Raw genomic sequence first — 17,874 nt, 5'->3', positions numbered from 1 at the left:
TAAACTTTTCTGCTTATATAAATATATTATTATTTAAGAGTTTGATTAAGTTGTTATTATTCATCAATCAGTCTTAATTCAATTATGTAATATCGAAATCTCGTCAGCTTTATAAATATTTGAACTTAATACTTATAATTTTTATTATCTTAATTTCAATCTATCATTGTTATGTGTCATGTTTTATTGAAATGAATTATGCACTTTAGTAAAATATAAACTCTATAAATAGTCGAAAAAAACATAATCTGAACGGTGTCTGCCTTTGATAAAGCAGGGGAATTTTGCATGTCATTACAATACCAGCATGCACGTAAAGCCATGTAATTACAGTAATCTAACCAAAATTCTCCTCTCCCTCTGCTCCAAGTCCAAATCTTTTCTCCAAACCAAACAAACTCACGCCTTTGCCATCCTCCATGGCCTCCTCCCCACTGATATTTCCATCTCCGCCTCTCTCATTCTCCGCTACTCTGCTTTCAGTTCCCCTTCAACTTGTCACCTTCTGTTCCAACAAGCTCTTCCCTATTCTCGAACACCTTTCTTATGGAACACCTTCATCCGTGCTTTATCCATTGTTAGAGTTAAGCACGACGGATTTCAGTTTCATGTTTACAATACAATGCTTCGAACCGGAATAAAACCCGACGTCCATACTTTTCCTTTCCTTCTCAAGGCATGTGCCGATGTTTTTTGTTTTAAAAAAGGTGTGGAGATTCATGGAAGTGTTATTAAAACTGGGTTTGGTGCAGATGTTTCAGTAGGGAATACCCTTCTGCTTTTTTATGGCAATTGCGGGGGTTTGAGGGAAACGAGGAAAGTGTTTGATGAAATGCGTGAGAGAGACGTTGTGTCGTGGAATACGGTTCTTGGGGTTTTTTCGGTTAATGGATTTTACTTGGAGGCCCTTAATTTTTTCTCCCTGATGAATTTTAGTTCTGGGATGAAGCCCAATATGGTTACTTTTGTCACTCTGTTGCCTGTTTGTGGAAGGATTGGAGATAAAAGGTTGGTAGCGCAGATTCATGGGAGTGTTGTTAAGGTTGGATTTAATTTTGAAGTTAGCATTGGGAATGCATTGGTTGATGCATATGGGAAATGTTGGAATTCAGATGATTCAAAACGAGTTTTTGATGAAATGGTGGATAAAAATGGGGTTTCTTGGAATGCAATAATTACTAGTCTAGCTTACATGGGGCTCAATAGGGATGCATTGGATATGTTTAGGTTGATGATGGATGTTGGGCTGAAACCTGATTCCTTCACTATATCAAGTATGATAGCATTGTTGGTTGAATTAGAATTTTTCAATTTAGCAAAGGAGATTCATGGTTTTAGTTTGAGATTTGGTATCGAACACGATGTTTTCATTTCAAACACATTGATTGATATGTATGCAAAATCAGGTCACCCCAGTGCAGCTTCAAATGTGTTTCACCACATGAATGTTAGAAGAAATGTTGTTTCATGGAATGCCATGGTTGCCAATTTTGCTCAAAATAGGCTTGAATTAGCGGCTATAGAACTACTAAGAGAAATGCAGGCTCATGGCGAGGTTCCAGATTCTATCACCCTAACAAATGTTCTGCCAGCTTGTGGACAGGTAGGGTTTCTTCGAAATGGAAAAGAAATTCATGGTAGAACAATTCGTCTCGGATCCAATCATGATCTGTTTGTTTCTAATGCTCTGACAGACATGTATGCAAAATGTGGATACCTAAATCTTGCTCAAAATGTCTTTAACAACTCAGTTAAGGATGAAATCTCTTACAATATTTTGATTGTAGGCTATTCTCAAACTAGTGAATGGACAAAATCTGTGGGTTTATTCTCAGAAATGGGGCTCATTGGCTTGAAGCATGATGTAGTTTCATTCATGGGTGTTGTATCAGCCTGTGCAAACCAAGCCGCATTCAAGCAAGGCAAAGAGATCCATGGATTGGCAGTGAGAAAGCATTTTCACACTCATCTCTTTGTTGCTAATTCCCTATTAGATTTCTACACTACATGTGGAGAAATTGACACTGCTAGGAAGCTCTTTGACCAGATTCAACACAAGGACGTTGCCTCATGGAATACTATGATTTTAGGTTACGGAATGCTAGGTGAATTAAACCTCGCCATCAGTTTTTTTGAAGCATTGAAGGAAGCAGGCATTGAGTATGATTCAGTTTCATATATTGCAATACTATCAGCTTGTAGCCATGGCGGACTACTTGATGAAGGGAGGAAATATTTCGAAGCAATGAAAGCTCAGAAATTTAAGCCAACAGAGATGCATTATGCGTGTATGGTTGATCTTCTTGGCAGGGCTGGCCTACTGGAAGAAGCAGAACAACTTATTAAAAGCTTGCCAATTACCCCAGATGCTAATATTTGGGGTGCTTTACTTGGTGCATGCAGAATTTTCGGAAATGTTGGGTTAGGGTGTTGGGCTGCCGAGAATTTGTTTAAGTTAAAGCCCCAGCATGCTGGATACTATGCTGTGCTTTCAAACATGTTTGCCGAAGCAGGGAAATGGGATGAGGCAAATAGGGTTAAGGAAATGATGAAATTGAGGGGCGCAAGGAAGAAACCTGGCTGTAGTTGGGTTCATATCCAAGACCAGGTTCATGCTTTTGTTGTTGGAGAGAGAATGGAGAGATTGAATCCAACCTTATGGCTTGCTTGATATAGTATAATTTTGTTATGGCCATTTTTTTATTAAATTGGCAGTTCATTTGGTGAGATTGTTTTTGCGTATTTGTCAAGGATAGGAATGTGAAAATGGGGAAGGAAGTGAGAGGGAGTAGGGTCAGCATGGACACACTCATTTGGCCCTATACAGTGAGCAAAGGAAGCACTCCATGGCACCCATCTGAGACAGGGAAGGAACAATGGCGTGCTGGTGCCCATATTGATCAAAACCGGTGCCTGAATTTGATCATGTCTACTATCAACCAAGCTTGTCGGGACTACCCCTTGGACAGTATTTGATGCTTAAGGAGCTCCTATCTGCCCAGTTTTAGCCTGCAACTTTCAAGATGGAAGAGAAAAAGGAGGAGAAAATCAGAATTTACATGTTCACTCACCTGCCTTTGCATCAATACCAACTTCCTATCGCTTCAAAATTCTTTAAAATGAATATTTATTCTTTTTGTAGCCTTGAAACAGACGTAGTTCTAGGGCTTCTCTGACACGAGAGCAACGCATTTTGTTTTTAAGTTCCAATTGATGGGTCTAATTTTCAAGATAGTAAAATGAATGTAAATCAATAATATAATTTGCATGCCAATTATATGGGGCAAGGAGGAAGGGGCTAGGAACTGAAGAGCTAACACTAAAAGAGAAAAAACATAAAATAACTCGAAAGAAGAATAAATATATGCACATATATTACTTTATCTAAAACAGATTTAACCAAATTGCCTCTAAAGAATTTGAGGAAACTCACAAATCAATTCCAAAAAAATTCCAAAGCCTTTTGCCAGTTTAAAAGATTCATACATATTCCAATCTAGTGTTTATGTTGCTTAACATGTTTAGATCCACCAACTCCCTTTGCGAATACACGAATCTCTAAAAAATCTCTTGGAACTCATTTTGCATAATCATATTCATTCCAAGCACATATATCAAAAGTGATCAAATGTGTTGTCATGCTTAAACTACTAACTGGTTGCTGTGACTGTTATGAGTTGTGACAAACTACAGCTCTGCAGGAAGAGTCATTATCTATGACCCATAGACTCATTTCTTGAAGATGCTTCTGAATCGAATTCATATCTAACTCTCTGAACCAGTAAACCACCTTTTTATTAGTTTCCAATGCTTGATTGAGATTTTGGTTACCAATTTTCATGCCAAAGCTTTTCTCATCAATGCGCTTAAATCTGATTCCTTTCTGTCCCACCAGTTTTGCCATTACAGATGCAAAATTTAAGGTATCACTTGGTAGTGCAATCTTATCCACCATAGCTGCAACATCATGTAGAAAATCATGAGTCCAAATTTTGTGAGCAGAAGGTGAGTTCTTGACATAGAAGAGGTCCAAGCTCTCCCCTGCATAAAAGTTGTCCATGGGATCAAGAAAAAATTCATTATCAATAAAAACCATGTTTCCATCCACCACCCAAGTATTATAACCCAATTCTAAACCTTTTTTGACAACATAAGCCTTCAACAGAATCTCTTTGATAAGCCTAGCATTTGACTCTTTAATTCTCAGTGATTTGAATGATTTGATATCTTCGAGAAATCCATCTGCATCAATCACAGGATGTCCCCCTTGAGCAAGATGAAACAGAAATTCAGCTGCAGGACCGATGAAAATGTAATTCCAAATATTTAGCCTCTCAAAGTGGCAAAGAAGGTTTCTAGTAACTGTCTCCGACACCCCAAATAGGCTGACAAGCAGAACAGCTTCCTTTTTCTGCACAGAGGGAAGAATAGATCCAAGATCATTCAAGGACCATACAATTCTTCCAGAAACTACTTCCCTGAAACAGAAATCATACTTCTTCATAGTACTCAAAGATTTCATTTCCGGAAAATCAGAATCAAGAGAATTTTCATCTAATAGTTGAGAATCTGGCCCAGCTGTTTTTCCATAGTTAACACCAGCATCCCTGTGGGAGACGCTAAGTGATTTCTCATCTGGAAATTTTGTGTAGATATTAAAATAGCCACGAGAATGAATGAATTTAATGAACCAAGGACTCCATATTCTTTCTCCCATCTTCTTGTACCAACCCGTGGAAATCTGTGTATAGCTTCTAGATTTTAATAGATTGAAAATAAACACCAAATATACGAACAAGGTAAAACAAAGGAAAGAGCTAAAAAAAATAAAAAGTTACCATCCCATCAAGAAATGGCTTGATGCCTTTTGCCCTGTGATCATCATACCACAACCTAAACTCTTTCCAAGGCTTTGGAAAGAGAAGTTGGCCCCAGGTTCCAACCAGTTGGTATAAGAAAAGACCAGAGGTCTTCTCCAGTAGCATCTTGTTTCCATGTTTACCTGGAGATGCAAGCAAAAATAAGCGAGGGAATGTCGAAAGTTCTAAAAGAGAAAACAGAAATTACAATCATGTATTAGTGGTAGTTGGGGTGACATTCTTGCCATGGATGGTAACAAAATAAGAAGCAAACATATGCCTCGCACAATTTGCATCAGCATGAATTACAAAAACCCACTACAGATATGATTAAAATTCAAGCGGGCTAAACCAATTAAGAATCCAACGATAATACAGAAGACAAGTCATAACTATATCATTAAAGAGATCTTCAAAGGTAAGATCTCAGCCATCAAACCAAACAGGGAAAAATGAATTACATATGCATGAATGAGATGTGCTTTTATATGAAAATTAATGTAGTTTTCATAACAGTTTCTTCTTATTAAATCACTTGATAGTCACATAGTTGATCATGACGACACAGACAAACACCCGAAGCAAACACACTTTACAAGAAGTGGATTAGTCCTCTCTACTAGAGCGTTACTTGCATGTTATTACTATTTTCTTTTTACATTTTGAAAAAGAAACCGTGAAGCAAAAGCATAGTCTTCTAAAACTGAACAAATAACTAAATGTAATATTAATTTATGGTATAATTATTCATTATAAAATAAAATGGTGTAATTTGTTACCTAAGAGGATTACATTTTTTTTCCCTTTAATATCGTTTGCTTATAATATGAGATGTCCAAACTTCAAATGAAAATTTCATTTTAGAAGCCACAGTTATGACAAAGCAAGCTTTAATTATGGGGTCGAATTTATCTTCTTTTCCAGTTCATATAAATCCAGTCATTACTACCCAAAATTCATATAATTCAAATAAGTAGGAACTTCAAAATTGTTCATCAAACAGTAACAATAATTTATTTCTAATTAAGAGAAAAAATTTTCACATAAACTATCAGAAGAGAAAAGGAACTCTAGCAGAAAAAAATGGTACCTGGAACAAACCTTGGGCGCTGAAGGGAAGCTCCATAAACAAAAGGACTAAAATTGGAAGCATTGTAATAATAATTCAAGATCAAAGCCCTCAAATACTTAAAAAACAGTGGTGAAAGCTCCAAATCATCTTCCACAACAAAGGCGAACTCATCATCAGAAGTAGGCCACCAGGCTTCTAACCATTGAGCCTGAAGACCCACATTGGTGGTTCTGTAATGAACGACCTTTTGACCCCACTTCCACTGGAACCCATCGACAAACCGCAGAATTCCAAGCGACTCCTGAAGTTTGAGGTCGATGTCGGATTGGGTTTGGTTCGGGAAATGGTCGACGAAGATGTGGAGGTGGACTGGGTGGTCGGGGTGGTAGTGGGCTTTTGAAAGGGAGGTGAGGCAGCGGGTGAGGGAGTTGAGACGGTTAAAAGTGAGGACTTTGATAGTAAGGGAAAAGGTTGAGGAGGCGGAGGTAGAGGTGGCGGCACTGCTGGCGATAGAGTGGGGATTTAGAGGGAATTGGGTAGAGATGGAATTTGGGCGAGGCGAGTAAAGGAGGAGGAGGACGCAGAAGGCAAGGAGGAGGAGGAAAGGGACGAAGTGTTTCTTCGGAGGGCCCATTTTCTTTTGGGATTAGAATTTAGGGAACTGATTTGGAGAATTCATAGATCTCTTTCTTCGTACAACAGTAGCAAAAGCTCCGTGTGGGGTGGCAATGGCGTAGTTTGGTTGAATGTGAAGATCTAGGATCTAACACTTATAGCAAAACTAATAGTTAACAGTCGAAAAAGAAGAGTGAAGCAGTGCGAGATTTCAAAAAATCAAGAGGTGACGCCCAGTTGAAGGGGATTGCAGCGGCGACGGCTGAGATTGGTGGTGAAGTTGCTTGCTCGTCGGAGTACCACTAAACGTTCCTGCACTGCTACAAAAATGGTTTTTTTTTTTTTTGAGTTACAAAATGTTATAATACTAATAAATTGCTGTGAGATCGAGAAGGAAAACAACTTTAAGAAACCTACTTTGGGTCTTAGCAGCCTTCTTTCACACCATAGCCCAAAATAGATGCAGTCCAAATCCAAAAAAAATTAAAAATAAATCCGATTTCGGGAGATTGAACCCGACGTGAATCGAACACGCAACCTTCTGATCTGGAGTCAGACGCGCTACCATTGCGCCACGGATCCCGTTGGAGCATATGCTGGGGTTATATACTTTAGTTTTCTGTTTTAGTTCTATTTCTTTATTCCTCAGAAAAACGGAAAAAAAATGCTGATATTTTTCTTAGAGATGTTTTTTTCTGTTGAACATTTTTTTCTTCTTAGAGACGGTTGATAAGACAAGAATACCTGCTTACATAACTCTAAAGTATTGTCTCTTTTTGCATGGAAAAAAAAAAAAACCTAAAGCAACAATGGAGACTTGGGTTTTCCATTACCAATAATATAATCTTGATGAAAATCCCCCTGAGAGGCAGATATTTCCAAAGTTGTACATTTCTTTCGTTGTCCGTGTGCTAAGCAAATATATATATATATATATATATATATTATTCCACACATATGAATGTTTAATTTTTTACAAACTCTTTTATGTATTTAAATAATCATATTTTCATTTTCATATTCCAACATACATTGAATATGCATCCTACGTAAAAATAATTATATATAAACAGCAAAATTTAAATTGTGGAATAAATAGAAGTAACCACAGGTACAGGGGAACAATTGGTATTCTTTCCAAAATGAGGAATATAACTGTCCATGGAGTATTCGGCTTCAACAATAAAGCTGGGGTCTAGAATTTCTTGCCATTTCCATTATAAAGACCAGTCTCCATGCCTTGTCTTCATCAAAACAACATTGATCCACTTCATTCCAACCTCTCAAGCTTCAAAAATGGTGATTCCTACTCTATTTCACTTGCTTCTTGTTCCATCATCATTCACTACGTACTAAGCCTTGTCACTTGTTCTTTTTTTTTAATTCAGGATGGAAAGAAAGGTGGATTCAGAGCTTGCTGTTTTGTTTTTGGTAATAAATAATCTTAAAACTCATATCCCAAACTAGGGTTTACAACATTAACTTGATGAAGAAGTAATTAAATGATGAACTCATACATGTTCTTTTTTTTCCTTTTGACTTTGTAGCTCTTGGGGCCCTTGAGAATATCGGGTTTGTTGCTAACATGGTTAGCATGGTTATCTATTTTCATTACTTATTGAAATTCGATATTCCAACTTCTTCAAATACTCTCACAAACTTCTTGGGATCAGTATGCTTGCTTTCACTGTTAGGAGGCTTCATTTCGGACACTTACTTGAACCGACTGTATACGATTTTGATATTTGGATCACTGGAAGTAATAGTAAGTTTTTCACTGACAATTCAAGCATTTGCTGTGCTCAGTTTATTTCCTCAAATCTAATTCAATTATCAATTCTGCTTTCTAATTTTATTGCAGGGTTTGTCAATGGTGACCATCCAGGCTTATTCAAAAGACCTGCGTCCGGATATTACTTGCGAGAAAAGTTGTATCAAAGGTGGCATAGCGTTGATGTTCTACGGCTCACTTTCGATATTGGCTATCGGTACAGGTGGAGTCAAGGGTGCTCTTCCAGCTCTTGGTGCTGACCAGTTTGATTCCAAGGATCCAAAAGGAGCAAAGCAGCTTGGAAGTTATTTCAATTGGTACATGTTAAGCACCACTTTTGGAGCAATGATCGGCGTCACATTCGTCGTTTGGGTCAGCATAAACAAGGATTGGTACTGGGGTTTCTTCATGGGAACTATGGCTGCCATTGTTGGATTCATTGCCATTGCCCTCGGGAAGCCATTTTATCACTATCCACCTCTTCGGAGCAGCCCACTACTGAGAATAGCACAGGTCTCCTTCTCTCCCTTGTTCTTATATATTGTATATATTTGTATATGCCACTCTGATATAAGAATCAATTGTTTGATTCTTCAGATTATAGTGGTTGCATTCAAGAACAGAAGATTAACATTACCGGAAAATCCCGACGAACTTTTCGAGATCAATGATATAGACAAATATCAGTATGATGAAAAACTCCCTCATACAAATCAGTTCAGGTGAAATACCATGAACTAGTTAATCTCACTTCATAGAAACTCATCAAGTAATACTCTTCTTGACAATAATTTAATACATTTCTTGTAATTAATAACCAAACCAGGTTACTAGACAAGGCTGCCATTGTCCCTCTAGAGACTTTTCCACAGCCATGGAAAGTTTGCACAGTGACACAAGTGGAGGAAGTCAAGGTTTTAACAAGGATGTTGCCCATCTTAGCCAGTACCATTATAATGAACACATGTTTGGCACAATTGCAGACATTCTCGGTGCTCCAAGGGGCCTTCATGGATCAACATATTTTGGGGAAAAAATTCCCTCCGGCATCGATACCAATCTTTCCTCTAGTTTTCATGACATTCTTAATACCAATCTACGAGTTTGTTGTTGTCCCTTTTGCTCGAAAAATCACTGGACATCCATCCGGAATCACACAGCTTCAACGAGTCGGTGTCGGACTTATTCTCTCGATCATATCAATGGGTGTGGCCGGCATAATCGAAGTTAAGAGGAGGGATCAGTCCATAAAAGATCCATTCAACCCTATTAGTCTATTCTGGTTATCCTTCCAATACGGAATATTTGGACTAGCAGGCATGTTCACCATTGTAGGACTAATGGAGTTCTTCTACAAGGAAGCTCCCTCGGGGATGAAATCGCTAGCTACGTCATTCGCATGGCTGTCGCTATCATTCGGCTACTTCTTGAGTTCCGCCTTCGTCGACATTATGAACGCAGTCACCAAGAAGATCGCCCCAAGCAAGAAAGGGTGGATAGAGGGTGATAACTTGGACGAGAGTAATCTGAATCTCTTCTATTGGTTCCTAGCAGTTCTCAGCACACTTAACTTCGTTGTCTATCTGCTTTGTGCTTCATGGTACAAGTACAAAGAAGACACCGCAGAATCCGAAACAGAAAGCAGAAATGATCAATAAGTTACTCAAAAACATATGAATGCTTGAATTTTTCTTGGATGAAAGCAGTGATCAGTACAGCAATAAGTATCACATAATTTATTGTGTTTAGTGAGTTCTTGTCAGATTTCATGTGTATTGGTTAAGTTCACATGTATGATATTGCAGTTCTCTGCAAATGGAATTGCCATAAATAAAACTTTTCTGCACTATTCTTGAATCAGTGACTCAAAGGGTTTCGCATTTGACTCAATGACCCAACGAAGCCATTTTGACCGATCCCTCAAAAGCCATCCATATTGCCATCAATTCAGCCCATTAAAAAAGCAAAAACAATTAACCCTGATAATATTGGTAAGATGTCACAATGGCCATTTCTTAAACACCTCCACAACTACCAAATTTCAAAATAATACTCGAAACGGCCGTACTGTAGATTTTTTATATCCCACCCTAAACAACACCACCACCTCAAAAATAAGTGTGTTAGTAATCTAATCTTGCTAATAAATATACATAATAAAGAATTTAATTAAATAATTAAGTTGAATGTTTAACTCACTCAATAGGTGGATTTGTTGGACTTGAGTATGGTGGTACAAATAATTTTATACATAATAATTATATTAATTATTATTTGCATCTAAAGTAATTTAGTCCAATAGCATTACTTTAAAAAAAGTTTTGAAGTGAAGAAAATAATTTTATGTAATGTTGTTATAACATAACTTATGTTTCTTCACTAAATGAGACTTTGATGAAACATAATTTACATAGACACTAACTTATATAGACATTAAGCGATAGTCGATGAAAAAATATACAATATTTATGTAATACTCAATAATGTTATTTTCATAACCTTATTATTTTAAATGCTGTTCATGATTTGTTGTGTCTTAAAAATAAATTTAAAATTTTAAGAAAATGTTTCACGACTCAAATTTTATCTAAATCTTTTTATTTTATCACTACACAAATTTTCTTATAATAAGATAATAAAATGCCAAGACAATGAAGTTTGGTATATAAATTTTAATATTATATAACAAGTTATATAAAGTGTTGGGCAGATAATAGTGATGGTTCTCATTGTAATATTTAGAGTTGGAGTTTTAGATGAATGAGGACTATATAGATGGTTTCTTGTGTGTCCTTTTATGTTAGTGTTGAAATGAGGTATTTATAGAAGTTGACTTTGCATGGGTTTAAGTCATTCGGTGGTTTATTTCATAGGTGTGTAGGTAGAGATGATATCGGTTTGGTTAGGTTGGATTTTTTAAATTTTTTAAATCGTCTATCATAATTTGGTTTAATTATCTATTTTTTATATAATTTTTATTTTTATTTTTTATATTTATTTTAATAAAATGAGCTTTGTTTTATATCTTTTTAATATTATTTGACAAAAAATTATGGTTTTTTCATAAATCTATTTTTTCAAATAATTTTTTAAGAATTTTTAATATTTTCACTATTTTAAATATAAAAAAAATTTGGTTCGGTTTTGGGTAATTGTAGTTTTTGACCTTACATTCCACTCATCCAAATACCTCGGTTTGGATCAATTTTCAGTTTACTACTAGCTATGATCTTTATTCACATTGGTATTTATCTCACGATTTTCATATTTTAACATACTTTTGTTTCATTTACAATTTAATCTATAAATCTTAAAAATTCAAAACAGTACAGTTCACTACGCAACTATCACATTTTTATTTATATCCCATTCATTGAAATTGATAATTAAGTTTTGTTTGACATTTTTGAAACTGACATCTTGTCCTTAAAATAAAAATTGTGATAGAAATTTTAAATCAAGCCAATTAATATAATTTTTTCTTCAAATCTTCCATTGTTCTGCTGCTAGGCAGCTCTGACTCATCTCCAGGGTAAAAATTATATATCTCATAGTACTGATATTGTATAATGTTGTCGTTTGTTACTATTGAAGATAGTTTCATTAATCTTTTATGCATACATATATCTATTCCTAATTATTTTTTGACAAGTTTTAATGTTTTTCAAAATCGAAAAGGGAACTCAAATTAGTCTGTCATTGTCCCACTTAAATTTATTTATTTCATAATATTAAATTCTATTTATTACACAGTTTCTTTTATATAGAACTAGACTCAACATACTTTAATTTCATGCTTGGTTCAATATTTAACTTAATTTTTATAAATTTTAATAAATTTTCAAAGTTAAACTATTGTTGCGGTACAAAATTGTTTTACTGAAAAATTAATTTCATAGGAAATTAATTTGACTTTCTTTTACCAAGCTTGATATCTCATCTACAATTTAAATTAGGGTTAAAATGTATTTATTCAATTTACGGATATAATAATAAGTGTTATTATAGTTATTTATTGTAGATAGTATTTTTCCTTTTAAATCGAATCGGGTTAATCTCAGGGTTTTTTTTTGAAAAATTGTAATTATCTAGTGTCTCGAGAGCAAATAATTTATTTAAAAGAAATAAAAAAACAATTTACATGGCAGCTCATGAAGCATTTTACGTATACTTCACTACTAACATGATAAATTTTTTATTAATTTTTTGAATTTTATGAATTATACGTGAATTGTCACACGAGTGACCACATCAATGCGATTAAAATTTCAACAGTTCAATTAATTTTTCGTCTAAAAACAAACAAATTGATTAAATTTTAAAAGTTGAGAGCCAAAATAATCCAGAAAAAGAATAAGGGCTAAAATGAAAAATGAATAAATATTAAAGGCTAAATTTATTACTATGTTAATAAATAAACAGTAACTTACAAATTTTTTTATTTGAATTGATTTTTACCACCTTGGTGCGCTAAGTGACATCAAATTCCAGTTTGATATGTATTTAAAATACGATAAAATAATATTTAAAAATTTAAAATAATTGAAAGTGAAATTTGATAAAAGTATTAACAATATGAGACATAAAAATTTTATTTTTTCTTGAAATTTAATTACTAAAATATATGAATATTTTTAAATAAAATATATTTAGAACATTTTAAAATTTCCTTTCAAAAATTAAATCACAATATGTTAACATACAGTACTATAAATCAATATTATAGCATTATCATTTTTGATAAGTGAAGAGAAATTTTCAAATGAAAGATTGGATTTTTTTAAAAGTGATTTTTAAAAGTTTTTATATTATAAAATTATTATTTAAAATTTGGCTTATTTGATTTATTATTATTAGGTATTTTAATAATTTAATTACTAAGCTCCGCCTAGAATTTTATTATAGCAAAGATAGAAATAATACAAATAGATATTAAATTTTAACTTTGGACTAAAAATGAAAATAATTCCTAAAAATGAAAATAATAGAATAAATTTGATAATTAAAATTTCTATTTTATAAAAGTTATTTTAATTATAATTTCGTTATCTAGTTTTAGTATTAATTTAAGTTATTTCAGATTTATGATATCAATCTCGAGTTGCATTGATTTCGAGTTCTAATAATTTAAAACTCCGGACATTGAAATTAAAGCTTTTAGTCCTTTTCTTTTTGGCTTAATATATAGATTCACCCTTAAATTTAGTAATTTTTTTCAAATTGGTTTTTAAACTGTTTTTTTGGACCATATTGGTCCCTAAGGTTAGCATCCATTACATAAATTGGTCATTATGGTTAACACCGTTAGTTCTTTTAAAGCTTAATATATAGATTGGGCCCTGAGCTTAATAAATTTTCTCATATTTACCCCTAAAATTTTTTTGGATCATCTTAGTCCCTAAAGTTGGCATCCATTACACAGATTGATCCTTACACTAACACAATTTGTTTTGAAGATTTTGCTGATATAAACAAGTATGGGGCGAAACGTGGAGAAATAAGGGGACAACACGTGGCCATTTTTTTTAAAAAAATTTGTAAGTGATATAATAAATTATAAATTTCAAAAAATTGAATATACAAAAAATTAAATTAAAAATTAAATTATAATTTAACACTTAAAAGCTTACTCTTTAAACATTCAAAAATTAAATAAATTTTAAAATCTATAAATATATAACAAATAAAATAAAAAATATACAACAAGTAAAAAATAATCAATTTTTGTAGAAATTTACAAAAAAAAAAAGAGAAAACAAAAAATAATGAAAAATTGATCGGGCGTTGATCGAATTTAACCTGGCTTGTCTAGCATTGTCCAACGCTAACAAGAAGTTGACCAACGTCAACCGATCAATTTTTGTTTCTTTAATTTTTAAAATATTTTTATATTTTATATTTTTACAATTTCTTGTAACTTTCTAAAAGTTTAAGCAAATTTATCTATTTTTAAACATATTTAATTTGTTGAAATTTTAACTAAATTTTATTTTATTTTCAATTTATATTATATTATTTTTGAAGTTTTATAATTTATATATTTCTTATACTTTTAACAGGTTTTAAATTTTTTCAATTTTTTATGAATAGTTAAAGATTAATTCACATATCATCTCCTTATTCTCCACGTGTCAGCCTCATGTTTATCCACATCAACAAATTCTTAAAAAAACAAATAATGTTAGTATAGGAATCAATCTGTGTAATGGATGTCAAAGACGATATGATCCAAAAAATGTGTTCAGGGCTAATTTGTATATTTAGTCCTTTCGATATATTCTTAAAAATTAGAATTCATTTTATCACTTCGAATAATAAAAAATAAAAGAGGGGATGCACGTGGCAATCCGTGGACGTAAGCACATGAATCAAAAGATTAGGTGGCAAAGGCACAAACATAAAACATGCACTGTTTCGAATAAGCCACCGACGCTTAGTTAATTTCGATAACATTCACATGATCTCCACTGGTCCAGTTGTCTACCTCTTTTTTTAAAAATATTAGTAAATTAATAATAATTTTGTACCCCGAAGTGTTCGATTTTTTTGGGACTGTTACCGAAAATAATTAATTTTATTTTACATTAATATTTGTATATTTATAAAAATAATTATTCTTTACACTAATCATAGAATTAAAAATTTCGCAAGTTAATATCAAGAAGCTATTTGTTATATATTAAGAAGTTATAAGTATTCTTAAATTATATTAATAATTAATAAATAAAATATACATAGCAATTTCTTAATCTTCTTGGTAAGTTTTTTTTTTATTTCACTCCTAATATCTGATAGTATTTTTTATAATTAGTTTAAACATAAATAATTAATAAATATGAATTTATGTCAACCAAATTCACTGAAAAAAGAATTCGAAAGCCGTCGGTACGGACGGCACTACCCATCTTTTTCCTGCCTCTTGGATTTGAGCTGCTTCCCACTTCCACTAATGATGATAAGTCCAATATCTTATCTATTTTCATGTGCCGAAGAGAGAATTATGTTTTATTTATTTGTATTATTTTTTTTTACATTTTTATGATTTATTATTCTGCCAACTATTTATTATGGAATTAAAAAAATCTTAAGAGGAGACATTCAAGAGGAAGCTAAAATTTTGTTTAGAGAGGATGAAATTGAATTATAAATTTTTAAGGAATTTATATATATAATTTTATTATTTTTAAAAGGATTAAATAGAATTTTTTATATTTAAGAGGACAAATATGAATTATTATTATTTGGTACAGCATCCATGAGAGGTACACCTTAAAATATACTTAAAAGACTATAAAATAAATGTCAGCATCTTAATGTTGTTTATGAATTTTTTTCCTCTTCTGACAATGTAGCTAATAATAATACTTAATGTGTATGTATTGATGAAAATAAACTAAACCCTAAAACTTGAGAATTTAATTTAAAACCTTAAACATTTGGATTAAAAAACTTTGATTTTATATATTAAAATGAAAATAAAAATAAAGACAAAATAATTTAAATGTTATTATATATAATTATTCTATCTTGATATCCCATCAAATCAATTATTTTGATAGTAGAAGGTTTGACTCGAGAAGAACTCACCTAACCAAAGACTCCTGAATATTTGTCATATAGCTCGTTATTAGAAAATATCAAAATTCATTCGGAAACTCTTTTTATTACCAAGGCCGAAACAATAAAATATTTTGTTTACCTGAATTATAAGTTTTTGTGATTCAATAACTTGTAATTTCATCAAACAATAATTTTTTTCTAATTTGCATTCCATCCAAGTCCACGTGTAATAAAATTTCCAATAACTCTATCATCAACTGAGTGTTTTTGGATGAGGGATTTCATTTATAGCAATATTTTCAAATTTCTAAAAGTGAATTTATTTGTTGAATACAAAATTTGGAGAACTTCAAAATTCATGAGTAATTTTGGAGGATATTTTAGTAATTGAATTTCTCTTTTAAATTTCACTTAAATAAGTGATTTTCAAAATTCCTTATGTTTTATTTCATTAATTACATATGATCTTATTATAAGAACTAAAACTTCAAAACATAATTTTATTTAATTCTAATATATATTTTAACATTTTTACTATAAATATTTATGAAATTTTACAAATACAATGATACACATATTGAATTTTTATATTATTTATTTTAATATAACTATTATTTTTAATTCGTTAAATTCAATAACTTATTTTTAAAAAATATTATTTATCCAAACAAAATTTTTCAAATTTTCAGAAGTTTTTATCCATTCATGACTCTACCATTAACCTTATCATATAAGAGACCTAACTAAAATATAAATTTCCTCCACTAATTATATAAAATCCAAACTATCACCCTATTAGCTAGCTATTACTACAACTCTCCCCATTCCATATGAACCAACTCTTAACTACCAATTTTATATCAACATTTAAAAAAACACAAATCAAACATGATAAAACGTGAGTAAAATTTGATTCAATTCGAAAAAATCGAAAAAAAAATTAAGTTAATTGAATAAGTTATTCGAATTATTCAAGTAAACTCGAATAACTCAATTTGAGTTTCGAGTTCAAGTCGAGTTGAATTTCACAATTCGAATAATTCAAATAACAGATTGGTGTAAATATCATTATGGTCTCTGTCAACTTTGAAAATGAACAATTTGGTCTCTCTCTCAACAAAAATTACAAAATAATTTCAAAATAATTTTTAAAATTCTAAATATTTATAAAAAAATTCAAGATTTAAATTTTAAAAATATAAAAATTTTAAAATTTTTCTAAAATAATAATTTTGGGACCTATTTAATGATTCAAATTTATCATATTCAAGTATTTTATTATTATTTTGTTTTGAAAAAAATCAAATATATATGGTTTCAAATTTATGTGCTCTAACATAAAATTAGTTATATTGTAACAATATTTTCATTTGACATGTTTAATTTTTAATTAAACTCGAACAATTTAATTCGATTCGACTCAAATTTCATTTACTCAATTCGACTCGAATTTAATTTCACTCAACTTGATTCGAAAAAATTCAAATTAAGTTAGGATGATAAAATATGACTTATGAACTCGATTAACTTAAAATTTTTTCACTCAATTCGATCTAACGCTCATTAATATAGCAATCAAAACTAGAACTCAGGCTTCAAATCTTTGTTTGAAACTAGCCTGTCACTCTAAACAAAATTGTTATCAAGTATGAATTAGATATAACCTTGGGTTTAACCTTAGTATGCCAGCCATATCAAATTCGGTTCAGACTTTGAATAACAGTTTCAAAATTCAAAATAAACCCGAGTTTCTTTTAATGAAACTTTTTATTTAATTTTAATTATTAAATACACTAAAATATTAAAAATCTCAACACCATGTATAAATCACCTATTTGGTATAATGTTAAAATGAAAAAAATTAAATTAAAATTATTTATCATAGTATTGTCATCAATCTCGAGTCGGTGTTGAGTTAACTTATAACACCAACTCAACCAAATACATTAAAGGAAATTGTTTGGTAGAAGTAGAGTTTTTAGACTCCATGCAGGGTC

The 17,874-nt window shown here is 31.8% G+C and overlaps 3 protein-coding genes and 1 non-coding gene across 4 annotated transcripts; 2 read left to right on the top strand and 2 right to left on the bottom strand.

The window, feature by feature from the left end:
* Positions 1-260: 260 nt before the first annotated feature.
* LOC105769758 (pentatricopeptide repeat-containing protein DOT4, chloroplastic) lies at positions 261-3,274 on the top strand. Its single transcript, XM_012590609.2, has one exon. It carries the CDS (start codon positions 308-310, stop codon positions 2,669-2,671), a length of 2,364 nt encoding a protein of 787 aa, XP_012446063.1. The 5' UTR covers positions 261-307; the 3' UTR covers positions 2,672-3,274.
* A 67-nt stretch (positions 3,275-3,341) lies between these two features.
* On the bottom strand, positions 3,342-6,913 carry LOC105769759 (hypothetical protein). Its single transcript, XM_012590610.2, has 3 exons — positions 5,950-6,913; positions 4,839-5,002; positions 3,342-4,741 (listed from the first exon to the last, which is right to left on the bottom strand). Exons 1-3 carry the CDS (start codon positions 6,563-6,565, stop codon positions 3,671-3,673), a joined length of 1,851 nt encoding a protein of 616 aa, XP_012446064.1. The 5' UTR covers positions 6,566-6,913; the 3' UTR covers positions 3,342-3,670.
* Positions 6,914-7,056: 143 nt separating this feature from the next.
* TRNAW-CCA (transfer RNA tryptophan (anticodon CCA)) lies at positions 7,057-7,128 on the bottom strand. The gene has a single exon. It is a non-coding gene; the product is annotated as a tRNA-Trp (tRNA).
* A 579-nt stretch (positions 7,129-7,707) lies between these two features.
* LOC105767675 (protein NRT1/ PTR FAMILY 4.5) lies at positions 7,708-9,975 on the top strand. The gene is made up of 6 exons (XM_012587246.2): positions 7,708-7,845; positions 7,935-7,977; positions 8,094-8,311; positions 8,408-8,830; positions 8,915-9,039; positions 9,144-9,975. The coding sequence occupies exons 1-6, from the start codon at positions 7,708-7,710 to the stop codon at positions 9,973-9,975; spliced, it is 1,779 nt and encodes a 592-aa protein (XP_012442700.2).
* The last annotated feature ends 7,899 nt before the right edge of the window (positions 9,976-17,874 follow it).

This window comes from Gossypium raimondii, chromosome 5, assembly GCF_025698545.1.
Source record: "Gossypium raimondii isolate GPD5lz chromosome 5, ASM2569854v1, whole genome shotgun sequence".
Taxonomy (NCBI): domain Eukaryota; kingdom Viridiplantae; phylum Streptophyta; class Magnoliopsida; order Malvales; family Malvaceae; genus Gossypium; species Gossypium raimondii.
Note: the sequence above shows the minus strand (reverse complement) of the source record. Positions and strands in the feature narration are given on the sequence as shown.

What these genes read in the sequence shown, in the direction of transcription:
- LOC105769758 (XM_012590609.2), top strand. Translation starts at nt 308, where the DNA reads ATGCACGTAAAGCCATGTAATTACAGTAATCTAACCAAAATTCTCCTC.
- LOC105769759 (XM_012590610.2), bottom strand. Translation starts at nt 6,565, where the DNA reads ATGGGCCCTCCGAAGAAACACTTCGTCCCTTTCCTCCTCCTCCTTGCC. An exon ending in GCGCCCAAGGTTTGTTCCAG is followed by an intron (nt 5,003 to 5,949) that starts GTACCATTTTTT and finishes TTGCATCTCCAG; the next exon opens with GTAAACATGGAAACAAGATG. An exon ending in AGCCATTTCTTGATGGGATG is followed by an intron (nt 4,742 to 4,838) that starts GTAACTTTTTAT and finishes AGCTATACACAG; the next exon opens with ATTTCCACGGGTTGGTACAA.
- LOC105767675 (XM_012587246.2), top strand. Translation starts at nt 7,708, where the DNA reads ATGGAGTATTCGGCTTCAACAATAAAGCTGGGGTCTAGAATTTCTTGC. An exon ending in TTGGATCACTGGAAGTAATA is followed by an intron (nt 8,312 to 8,407) that starts GTAAGTTTTTCA and finishes ATTTTATTGCAG; the next exon opens with GGTTTGTCAATGGTGACCAT. An exon ending in CCTCATACAAATCAGTTCAG is followed by an intron (nt 9,040 to 9,143) that starts GTGAAATACCAT and finishes TAACCAAACCAG; the next exon opens with GTTACTAGACAAGGCTGCCA.